This window comes from Carassius auratus, chromosome 31 (assembly GCF_003368295.1).
Source record: "Carassius auratus strain Wakin chromosome 31, ASM336829v1, whole genome shotgun sequence".
Taxonomy (NCBI): Eukaryota; Metazoa; Chordata; class Actinopteri; order Cypriniformes; family Cyprinidae; genus Carassius; species Carassius auratus.
Window position 1 is genome coordinate 7,831,744 of NC_039273.1, and position 12,567 is coordinate 7,844,310.

Below are 12,567 nucleotides of genomic sequence, written 5' to 3' on the forward strand. Positions count from 1 at the left end.
CAAATTAGGAGTTGAGGCAAAAGTTGTGGTTAAAAGTGAGAATTGGTCTCCAAACTTAAGTGAAAAAAATAATAATAAGGAAAAACTATTGAGGTTAAATAATAATAATAATAATAACAACAAGTATTATGATTAATAGAAATATGAAGCTGAAACTTACTTGTTTTAATCAGATTCACCGACCCTCTTGTTAACAGTAAAGCTGTAGAGATATGAATCCATCTAAGCATACACAGTTGTATTTATATCCTACAACCCCCACACTGACTATAATAAGACGAGATTGTTATTGTTCATTGTTCGTGCATGGTGCCTTTTTATTAAAGATGCAAAGTAATGCCATCAAGACTAAGGTGGTAATATTGATTGACACATCTATATTCGTATGTGATTATTGACACGGGAGGATGTCCAACACATCTCCCTGAAGCTGATCTCCATAGACAGCGGACACGGAGATGATCCCATTAGCGCTGGCTGCAGCGGCACATGCTCAGTTATGCTTGTTGAAGGAGATCTCAGCAGGCTGTGCTTGAACACTGAGGTCATCGCCTGCGCGGAGTAAAAAATACTCCGCGCAGCCTCCATTTTGAGTAGTATGAAATAGAGGAAAGCATAGTTTTGAGCCGCCGCCGCCGCAAACAAACTGTAAACACTAGCGAAACAGCCTCTGCCATGGACGACCTGTTCAGTCCGCGAAGGTTTGTTGTTTCTTTTTATTACAAATGCATGGTTTTTGCGCGCGCCAGCGCTTTTTGCGACATCGTGAATACTTTTGCATTCTAGTGCAAACCGAGATGATTTTGAACTTGACAGCTCGTCTCGCTCGGCCACACACACGCAGAGGCCAGCTAGGAGCCTGACGAGATAAAATGGAGCAGATGTTGTGCAGATAACGTTACTGTTGCCGACTGCTAAGTATTAATGCACGTTGAGCGCGGTGCTGCTGCTCTTGCTAATTAGTTTGATTCGTCTGTTATTTACATTAAGTATCTGTGCAGGAAATTGTTTTTAGCATAACGTTTTCTTTTGCGCTAAATTATTCGATAGCGTACGGCGTTTGTGCATATCACGCTGTAAGTGCTTTGTACTGATTTTGATTTGCACTGTGTTTGATTCTGCACGCAGCAATGTAATGATTTATGTGTAAATATATGAGCTGGACGTCCAAGCCCCAGTTTATATAACCTTTGGAGGGAACGGAGCAGGCGGACGTTGATTGGCTGGATATGCAACGTAGGCGGGATTTGGATTGATCATCACGACTGCTGATAGGCAAATCACATTTTATGATTAACACTGAAAGGAGGCGATTTAAAAGGGTGGAAAACAGAGACATGAAACAACTCACGTGATATGGACTAAGTTTTTCAACTTATAGTACATTTATACGTATTTCTGTGACAGTATATTATAGTATGTTTCTTTTAAATATGGTGTTTGCATTCATGTATTGCTTATTATAAGCGTAATTGTTTAGTATTTACCTGTGGAATGTTGGCTTTACGTAGTGCTTCGGTCTTAATATTTATGTAATGATTGATTAATGCACTTGGACAGCCATATTTCAAAAAATTAATAATATTTTGTCATTCAGGCAGCTGAACAGCACACAAGGAGAGATAAGAGTGGGACCAAGTCATCAGGTAAAAATTATTACAAAGAGTTATAAAGTCATGTAGATATGCAGTGCATTAAAGACAATGTCAGTAATTGTTGATAATTTAAAAATAAAAAAGTTTTATTGATAAAAGTGAAGTAGGAAAGTTCACAACAAAACATTTACTTAGTGTAGCTTTAAAGATCCTTAAATAAGTTATGTTGTCCTCTGTTTTATTCTTGACCGTTATATTGTCATATGCAGGCCAAACTACCTGAATTACAGCCACCACCTGCTCATGGAACAGAGTCTGTCACAGAAAATGAGGAGCTGGTGTGGGCACCTGGGGTCAATGACTGTGACCTTCTCATGTACCTACGTGCTGCCAGGTAATGGTTTGCTTGGCTGGATGCCAGTTCCTATTCATTGTTTTACATTTATCTTCATAATCGCTTTAAGGGTATGTCTAAAAAGGGATCTGAATTGGATGGTGTATGATTCAACATAACCTGTTCTGTGTTCTCTGAATAAACAGGAGCATGGCAGCGTTTGCAGGGATGTGTGATGGAGGTTCAACAGAGGATGGTTGTCTTGCAGCTTCACGGGATGATACCACATTAAATGCTTTAAATACGGCAAGTGCTTATCATTTTGTGGTTTAACTATGATTTGTCATAAAATACATTTTGATCATTAATTCCTCTGAATTCAAGTGAGTTTCATTTGCTGTAGCATTTTTCAGAAATTATTGTTAGTATAATTGAATATCGATTGTAATTTATGATCTTTGTTGTAATTGCATTGAAGGATAGAATATAAACTAGGACGAATATAAACTTTCAAGATATATATATTACCTCCACTCCAACTATTTGCTGTGCAACTAGATTATATCATTTTATTTTGATTTGTGCACAGCTCCATGAAAGCCAATATGATGCAGCCAAAGCCCTGCAGTGTCTGGTGAAGAAACCTGTTCCAAAACTCATTGAGAAAAGCTGGTCAGAAGATGAAGTGGTGAGAAACTGTATTTTTCACTTCTATCTTGACATTTTTGACTGATACAGCCTGGTAATTTATAGTGGAATGTAGAAGTGTGATACTAAAACTTTTCAAAAAGTCAAAGTTAAGATTTCTGAATCTGTTAACATGTTCATTTACAGAAACGGTTTATCAAAGGTCTCAGACAGTATGGCAAAAACTTCTTTAAGATCCGTAAGGAGCTGCTGCCTAGTAAGAAAACGGTATGGAAACCTGCCATTGAAATCTAACTATAAGTGAAAGTGGAAGTGAAGTGACATGTGGCCAAGTATGGTGTCCTATACTCGGAATTTGTGCTCTGCATTTAGCCCATCTAAGTGCACACACATGGCAGTGAGTAGCATATACACACACACACACACACACACACACGAAGCAGTGGGCAGCCAGTTTTGCTGCAGCGCCCAGGGAGCAGTTGGGGGTTCTGTACCTTGCTCAAGAGTCTCACCTGAGTCGTGGTGCTGAGGATGGAAGAGAGTACAATCCCTGCCGAACCCGCGACCTTTCAATGTTACAAGTCTGACTCTTTGGCTATGACTGCCCCCTTAAATGTGTGCTAGTTTCTGTCAAACTGGAGTCTTTTATTTTTTAAAACACATTTGTCATCTCAGGGTGAGCTAATCACATTCTACTACTACTGGAAGAAAACTCCTGAAGCCGTGGCAGCACGACCTCATCGGCAGCAGAGAAGGCAGCCAGTGTCTCGCAAAGTGAAAACTCGCAACGCGACCGCTGCAGCCAATGCAACATCTCGCACTTCTTCCAGTAAGTGCAGCACTATGCACCATTTGTCTGTTCATTTATTGCAGACTCTCAAAACATGATAGCAAGTCTAATATGGTTCTAATTTAAAGGAAGTAACTCCTCAAGAAGTGAATGTATTTTTTTGCATTTTCTGTCTCTCTGTCTGAAGTGGAACTTAGTTCAGCGAGTGAAGATGATCTGGATAGTGAAGATAGTGAGCAGGGTGGCAAAGGTCAAGCCTGCAGTCACTGTCTAACCACTAGTAAGTTTTTCACCTTTCTCCAACGGTGTATATAGCTTCTATATTGAGAAAGCTGTTTATACTTTATAATTTGCTGACCACATGCGTGTGTCCATCAACCATCATGCTCTTCTGAAAGTGACTTTATGCAGTACTTCGTTAGTCACCCTACACTGCATTCAACCTGCTTAGGTTTAACAGTTCTTGAAGTCAACTTGAGATACAAAATTGACCCTATTTCCGTAATGTAGATTCCTGGGCTTATGAAAATGTTTGCCCCACTTTTGACAATTCAGACAATTCCCGATGGATATAATCAAGTCCTCTCTTATTAAAGTAACAGCAGAATAATAGTACTAAACATGTTGCTGCTTGTCATTAAAGGGATAGTCCATCCAATAATTCAAATTCTGTTATTATTTACTTATGTTCTCCCAAATCTGTATTAATTTCTTTCTTTTGCTGAACACAAAATAAGATATTTTGAAGAATGTGGGTAACAAAAGTTGCTGGTCCACGTTGACATTGATAGTGGGGAAAAAACACAATATGGAAGTCACTGGGGACACTTTAATATTAATAAAACAACAAAACACAAAGAGAAAAATCCCGCACTGCTCTCGACTGAAGAACTTCAATACAGTTGCTTTAATATCAATTAATGTATAATTTATACATTGAAGTAGATATAGTGTTTTATTTTTATATTTTTCATTCAGTTTCTTGAATGCTACTGCTAAATACACCTGTCCCTGAAAAATAATAAACCCCAATTAACTTTGACGTTAGCCTTTTAACTTTTTTGACTTCTGTATATATTTTGAATTCATTTGTGTCGTCTTTTTTCAATATGTCTCTCACAAATGTTTCCCTCAGGCTCCAAAGACTGGCATCATGGAGGGAGAGACAATGTTTTGCTGTGCTCTAGTTGCCACTCTCACTTCAGCAAGCATCGGCGCCTGCCACCTGTTCCTAAACCAGCAGATCCGCCCTACCTCTTCAAACCTGTCAAAGAAGAGGAAGAGGGAGTCAGACATGGGATGAAGACCCGTCGGAGCCGGGTGCCATCACATGTAGGTCTATCTTCCACATTAGTTGTGCTCAGGGTGATGTAAAAAGTAGTCATGCGTAGCCAAACCTTTAGACTGACGCTGAAGGACTGAAATCCATGAATGCTTTCATTGGCCAAGACCCACCCATGAGGCTGTTTTTAAAGATTCTATGCTGTGAAATGATTAAATTATAATGTTTCACATTCTTTTGAGAATCCAGCGTTTATTTGATCCTGAGAAGTGTTTGTCTACGGCTTTCTTGTTTCGTGAGGGGGTTTGGCGCCACTATCTTTGATTCTGGGCAGAATGTTAAAGAACACACCACACTTCCCCCGGAATCCTGTATAATTAAACCAAGCCAATGAGGAGTTTTTCATAATTTCTGAGTGTTTCACCTTTTGTGTGCCGTATGTATCAGATGTTCAGCCAATGGTCTGTGGGCATGACGTCTGAGGCTGAGACTTTATAAAGAGTAGCTTGCTTATTTTAGTCTTACTGTACATGTAGATTTCATCTCTTCGAAGTGGGCGCAACAGACCAACCGGAAGTCCCGAGAGGGACATGTCTCCCACCCTCGAGGATGTGCGATCTAATGGACAGCCCCCCAGAGCCAGTTCCACTGCGATGGCAACCAGGGCTTCCAGCTCCGATATCAAGAATGGAGTGGCTGGGAAGACTAACAAGGTAGTGATAAAAAGGAACCCACTCTGTTTTAAGTTAGCAAAAAGTGCAAACCTGTGTGTTTGTCTTTTTTTTTTTTTTGTGTTGTTTAACCTTTTCATTTTCAATTATTTTCTTATTTAACTTTAGAAGATAAAAGTAGAGGCATCTATAGAAAAGGGTGTGAAAAGACAGAGAGAGTCAGCAGCTCCGGATGCAGATGAGCCTGAAAGAAAAAACATGAAACGACCCAAGAATCATGTAAGGGAAACTCTGTTTTATCTCGTTAGTGGAGTATAAAATCTTAAGTATTAAAAACTTGGCTAAGTGATCATGCCATGCCATTTTTACATGGCAGATGATAAAACTGGTAGAAAAAAATCCATAGACTCCCACTGATGGAGGGACTGAGCCACTGTTAATAATGTCTATACCATATAGCGATGCCATGATGTCTAGTTTTTAAGCGTTGTTTCTCTAACCCAGGAGGGTCCTGATTCTCCATCAGAAGGTGAGGGTGAAGGCGAGAGCTCAGATAGCCGCAGTGCCAATGATGATGGCAGCAGCGACACTAAAGACATTGATCAGGACAACCGCAGTTCTTCCCCCAGTCTGGCGAGTCCCCTGCAGGCCAACGAAAGTGACTCGGACTCCCCAGCACCACCCCCTGCACCAGGCTCAACCCCACAAACCCAGCCCCAGCAGCCTGCTGCAACACCCACAACACATGCCCCCTCTGAAACACCACCATCTCCTCAGCCCTCTTTGCCTGAATCCTCATCTGCCCCTTCACCTGGAGCTTCTACCGCCATCTCGAAGGCACCATCCCTAGAGGTTTCCCAGGAGGTTTTATCTCCAACCACTTTCAGAAGCGGTCCCAGGGGACCCGAAGCCCCCACCTCTTATTCAAACTCCTCGTCTCAGCAGGTGCAGTGTCCAGGGCAGGGGCAGTCATTTCCTGTGCCGCTCAATTATCAGCACAATTCAGGTCAGCTGCAGAATCCTTCATCCGGCGTGAATCCTCCATCAGGATTTGCTTCCAGACCACTCCACCTTCAAAGAGAGAGCCCTCTTCCTCCTCTTCCCTCTACAGCAGCATCCCAAATCAAGCCCCCTCCGACCACTCCAATTCCACCTTCTCACAAGCCGCCCCCTCACCTTTCTGCACCTCCACCCCATTTCCTGCAGATCCATCCCAATTTGCCTCCACCTCCTGCTCTAAAGCCTCTTGCTTCCTTGCCCTCACAGCACTTGCCTTGTTCCCAGCCTCCTCCGTTGCACATAATTCCACAAAATCACCCCGCTCAACCTTCAGTTCTGACTCAGTCACAGTGCCAGCAGGTCAAAGGTCATTCCAGTGGTGCCCCTCCAACTGCATCGAGTTCTCAACCATTGCTCCCACAAAATCGTCCTGCTCCTGAGTCCACTGCTTCATTTCCTCTTTACACTTCTCCTGTCCCTGCCCATCAGCCTTCCACTTCCTCCTCAGCAAGCACTCCTGTTGGACAGGCTCATATCAAAGAGGAACCAATTGATGAGGAGGAAGAGTGTGATAGCCCACCTCCGCCTCGCAGGAGTCCCTCTCCAGTACCAACAGTGGTTGATATACCCAGTCATGCAAGTCAGTCAGCAAGGTATGGCGATCACATTTGTTGGTATTTTACATTTTTCATATTTATTAAATGAAAAATATGCAGATATTTATAAGTTTTCCCAAAGTAGAAGTCTATTTTTTTATATTGCAAACATATTTTGATAAAATGTATTTTAAATTTACTTTTTTTTTTCATTAAGGAATCTGAATTTCCTTTTGAAAACATTTCAAAATGCCATTCACTAAGATGAAACATTTATTATAATAACTGTGCATACATAGCACATTTTCAGCATACATAGTAAATTCTGTTTTGTCAACTGCAGATTCATCAAACACCTCAGCCGAGGTTACAACTCTTGCTCTCGCACAGACCTGTACTTCACCCCACTGGCCTCCTCAAAACTGGCCAAAAAACGAGAGGAAGCTGCTGAAAGATCTAGAAGAGAAGCAGAGCTGAGCGCTCGACAGGGACGGGAAAGAGAAAGAGAAAGAGAGCGTGAGAGGGAGAGAGAAAGAGAGCGGGAGCGAGAAAGGGAGAGAGACTCTGATAAAGCCTCTGTAAGTATACAGTATGTGGTGTTTACTTATGAATTTGACATATTTCACTCTTTAAAAAAAGTAAACTATGGTTTACTTAAACTATTTCTAGCAACATTTGTTATGGCAGTTTCCCCTCAAAGTATTCTTACTGTAATGTAAAAAATGTCATGCTAAGTACTGTAATCCAAAAAAAAAAATTATATTAGTATTTATACATCATTATAGTATTTCTTTTTACTATTAAGATAATGTTTATTTTATTGAATTTATATATAAATAAAAGAATGAATGTAATATTAATTTAAAAACTTTGCAAAAAAGAATAACCACTTTTTGTGGTTTTGCTTTTGTGGTGAAATATGTCTCCAACATGCTTTTATAAGACTGCTCCTTTTTCAAAAATGTTTTTAATATAGTTTGCCAGTCACAGATCTGCTTTCTCTCTAAAATCACTTTTTACTAATTTTGATAAAGAATCTCGCTTTAAAGAAGGTTATAATATAACATCTTTTTTTGTTTTTTCTTTTTTCACATAGCGTGCGTCAAGCACCTCACACGATGGCCGAATAGGTGAACACCTGCTTGCTGCCCATGTGCAACCAGGCCGTCCATCATTCGAACCTCCAACCACTGTGGCTGCAGTCCCACCATATCTCGGCCCTGACACTCCAGCCCTCCGCACACTCAGCGAGTACGCCCGCCCCCACGTCATGTCACCCAGCAACCGCAACCATCCTTTCTTTATGCCGCTTGGGGCAGGTGAGCACCTGCTGGCTTATCACATGCCAGGGCTGTACGCAGCAGACCCAGCCCTTCGAGAGCGAGAGCTTCGTGAGCTTCGAGAGAGAGAGATCCGAGAAAGAATGAAGCCCGGATTTGAGATGAAACCGCCAGAGCTTGAGAACCCACTTCATCCGTCGGCAAATCACATGGAGCATTTTGCCCGCCATGGTGCCCTGCCTCTGCCTCATGTGGCTGGGCCTCACCCCTTCGCTCAGTTCCACCCAGCCATGGACCGCAGCATAGCGGCACCCCCTCGGCCAGAAATCAGCTATGCTGAGCGTTTGACAGCTGAACGGCTTCATGCTGAAAGGATGGCCTCTGTTGCTGCTGGTGACCCTGTTGCACGGCTACAGATGCTCAACGTTACACCACACCACCACCAACACTCACATATACACTCCCATCTTCATCTGCACCAACAGGACCTTCTCAACCAAGGTGAGAACTTATCTAGATCACATTTTTTTCAAGAAAGTAAATGGAAATATCAATGTATTTGTCTTTTAGCCCAAGGGCCTCATCCTCTGGTGGACCCATTGGCTGCTGGCCCCCCTCTGGCACGATTCCCCTACCCACCTGGAGCCATCTCCAACCCCCTACTCAGTGAGTTACCCAATGAGCATGAAATGCTCCGCCACCCTCTGTTTGGTGAGTCACCAAATAGACTCCCTGTTTCACTTTTAGGATAAAAGAAAGTTCAGAGTTAATTCTGAATGATTAACATTTTCCACTCATATAGCCAGGTCCAAACGTAACCCATGTCCACTGCTGAGAAGAACCGAAACACCCTCCCCTTTAATTAGCCATATCTCCGTTAGTTGCATGCTTCTTTATTAATTATGAAGCTTTCAGCAGCCAGTAAGAATGGAGTACTCTCAGCTCCTTTTTTAAACCATGTTTAAATCCATTCTGTGGAATGAATATGTAAGATTAAGATTTAATGTATTTATTATATTTATATTTTAGTCAGTGAGATGTTTTTGAAAGTCTCTCAAGATCAGAAAACTGCATTTATTAGAGAAAAAAATTATTTTGTTTGAAATAAAATGTTTTCTATGTTTTAAAAATGTCATTTATTTCTGTGAAGGCAAAGCTGAATTTTCAGCAGCCATTACTCCAGTCACTTTATTCTTAAGAAATCATCCCAATATGCTTATAGTTTCTGCTCAAGAAACATTCCTTATCATTATCACTGTTGAAAACTGTATCTTAATATTTTTTTGTTAACTGCGTAATTGTTTTTCCAGGGTTCTTTGATGAATAGAAACATCAAAAGAACAGCATTTATTTGCATTTTAAGTATTTTGTAATGTTATAAATGTTTTACTGTCACCTTGATGACTTTAATTTAATTTAAAAGTAATGAATACAAAAAAAACTGACCCCAAAATGTTTAACTGTATATTAAACTAAATTAAATTAAATGCATGTATAAAGCAGACACTTTTATCAAAAGCGACTTAGAGTGCATTCAGGCTAACATTTATTTTACCTAACATGTGTTCCCTCGGAATCAAACCTACAACCTTTTGCGCTGCTAACACAATGCTCTACCACTGAGCCACAGGAACATATAATATTAATGCAATTTAATATAATTTAATATTTATACAAACATATCCTGCTCCAAATCAGTATAACAAATGTCTATAGAGTCTGTCTGCGCCAGTATTTTGCTGCTGATAATAATCAGTTGTGACTTTCATTATTCAAAGAGCCAAAATGGCTGAAATTTACATCCCTAATGTAATGCAATAATGTTTGTAAACCTGTTGTTGCTTTATTGTTACTTCACAAGACTATCCAGCATCTACATAAACATTACAGTACCACGGTAGGAAATAGTTCTCTACTATTTGAGGGAGAAGTAACCAAAGTAAGACATTATTTGACTTTCTTTAATAGGAACACCATTCCCCAGAGAGCTACCAGGACCCCTGGCTCCGATGTCAGCTGCGCATCAGTTGCAGGCGATGCAGGCACAGTCAGCAGAGCTGCAGAGGCTGGCCCTGGAGCAGCAGTGGCTACATGGACATGCACACTTACATAGTGCTCCTCTCCCCAGCCAAGAAGACTACTACAGGTGAACCACATTAACATTCTGTTCTAGAGTGCATGAGTAAATAAGCCTATAGCAAGATCTTTTGATTTAAAGATTCCAAAGATTTTTTTCTTTGAAGTAGCGTGCCCATAAACCAGATAAGCTGTGTTTACTGTGAAATTTGTCACCCCACAGTACACTGAATTTAAAAAAAATGTATTACCTGTTTACTCGGATTCTTAAGTGACAACATTTTGTTCTGTTGTCTATTTGACAGCCGTCTGAGGAAAGAGGGAGACAAGCAGTCCTGAAATGAACAAATCCTCTACTGTGGATTACAGAGTGATTCTGTGTTAAGGGTATCAGGGCTTTTATTTCAGAAAATCCAGTGTGGGTTTATCCCTGTTTTGGCACTTATAAACAGTTGACCGAATCATTTGTGCTGTATGAAATAACTAGCCTTTTGGAGCACAGTGAATTTGCTTTCCTTGCATGAACACTATTTAGAAATTTCTGTAATTTAGAAGTTTCTGTAAGAAATTAAATTCCCACGTAATATTGTTATTGTGCTGAAAGCACAGTACTGTAGATTTACTAAGTATTTGAAAAGTGCTGTCCAGTATCCAGAGTTTATCACAATTTAGTGTCAATGTTTTGCTGAAACATTGGTTTTAAGATTGTAAATATGTTTGAAATAATATATTAACTGTTGAAATGTAAAAGTTGCAATGATAGATTTGGATACAAAAACTTCAGATGTGTGCAAGAAGTGCATGCTTTCCATTCTCTATCCTTCCCTTTCTATGTCAGCCTCTTCATCTATACCTCAGTGAGCTCATCGATATACAGTAAAGCCTAGCTGTAGTAAACTCCACAACACCTTATTTTATTGAGCAATTTAACTTTTTTTGATTTTAATAATGTAGACCAAATCTAGGCTGAGTATTAGCATTATGATTGTATTGTTGATCCTTCCCTGTCTGGAAACAGAGCTTCTCCAGCTCTGCAGAACAGCCGCTTCACTGCCATGGACAGACATATGATGCTGTGGAAGACTGGTCAGGCCAACAGTCACCTGCTTGAAGTGTTTACAGGCATGCTTAAGGACACAATCTGATAGAGGAGGTCAGTTTCTGGGCCCTCCCTACTTGGCACAGAAGTTTAGGAAGTTAATTTATGGAGAGGTACTGTACCTGCAGTTAGCAATAAAATGCATATGGTATATTTAATGGTATCATCAATACCAGCTTTAATTAAACAACCAGGCTACTGTTTAGTAAGTTACATTTTCATAGGCAGGCTGGTTGGGAAAGAGCACAGCATTTTCACAATAAGATGAAATTCATTATACAATACAAGTGTATTGTTGTGCACTACTATTAATTGGTAAAATAATAGAAATCGTGAAATGTAGTGCCATTGTTTTGTATGTGTTGAACCAGACAGTTGATGAGTGTTATCTGTTAATGCCGTTATTGTGGAAATTTGATGGGTCCCTTTTTCCAAAACTGCCAAAAAGTCATTATTTTCTTTGAATTAGTACAAAACATTTGTACTAGCATTTTATAAAGTATATGGATATTTTTAATGGGAAATATATTCAAATTTTTAATATCCATGTCTTTATGTATATTTGTCTGTACATGCACAGTGTTGTCTGATTGCAATTACCTTATAGTTGGACATTTCAAAGATGAATGCATGATTACAAACAGCTCAAATAATTTTTGCTCTTCTTTTAACATGTCATATGAACATAGTCAACTCGGCTCTTTTCATTTTTTCATCAGTACATTTTCTTTTAGTAATAAATTCATTCGTTTTTTTTTTGTAAGCATATTTTCTTGAGGCTGTTTCATATACACTTAATACACTGACATCAGTCTTTGCTTATGTGTGATTGAAATATTTGACACTCAGAATCAGTCATATTTTTCTGGCACTTTCTGATACCTCCTTAACTTCCAACTATATTTTATGTGCAAATTTATATTCTTCATGAAATGTGCTCAAATCTGATTCTTCACTGAAAAACTATATTAATTATTATTATCAAAAATGTTTTTTAAAGCTTTGGCTGCATGATGTTTTCACATTTAATAGATGCATCTAGAGTGATGATCATAGAAATGTTTTTTATATGTACACTGCAAAACGGTTTACTTGTTAGTTACATAAATATGTATAGCACAGCTTGAGTCCTGAATATAACTGACGCAAAACTTAACAGTTTTTTTTTTTTGGTCCATATCAAAATAATATTTAAAG

The 12,567-nt window shown here is 39.7% G+C and overlaps 1 protein-coding gene across 3 annotated transcripts; it reads left to right on the forward strand.

Annotated features, from left to right (window-relative positions):
* Positions 1 to 438: 438 nt before the first annotated feature.
* Positions 439 to 12,349, forward strand: rereb (arginine-glutamic acid dipeptide (RE) repeats b). 3 transcript variants are annotated; one of them, XM_026213305.1, is made up of 17 exons: positions 440 to 701; positions 1,598 to 1,646; positions 1,865 to 1,989; positions 2,136 to 2,235; positions 2,519 to 2,617; positions 2,764 to 2,844; positions 3,253 to 3,406; positions 3,555 to 3,647; positions 4,503 to 4,699; positions 5,186 to 5,362; positions 5,489 to 5,599; positions 5,825 to 6,972; positions 7,259 to 7,493; positions 8,012 to 8,696; positions 8,766 to 8,906; positions 10,164 to 10,341; positions 10,577 to 12,349. In XM_026213305.1, exons 1-17 carry the CDS (start codon positions 676 to 678, stop codon positions 10,608 to 10,610), a joined length of 3,633 nt encoding a protein of 1,210 aa, XP_026069090.1. In that variant the 5' UTR covers positions 440 to 675; the 3' UTR covers positions 10,611 to 12,349. The 3 variants fall into 3 exon arrangements, with proteins under 3 accessions (XP_026069089.1, XP_026069090.1, XP_026069091.1); XM_026213306.1 differs by having other exon boundaries at positions 8,766 to 8,861; XM_026213304.1 differs by having other exon boundaries at positions 439 to 701; positions 8,012 to 8,906.
* The last annotated feature ends 218 nt before the right edge of the window (positions 12,350 to 12,567 follow it).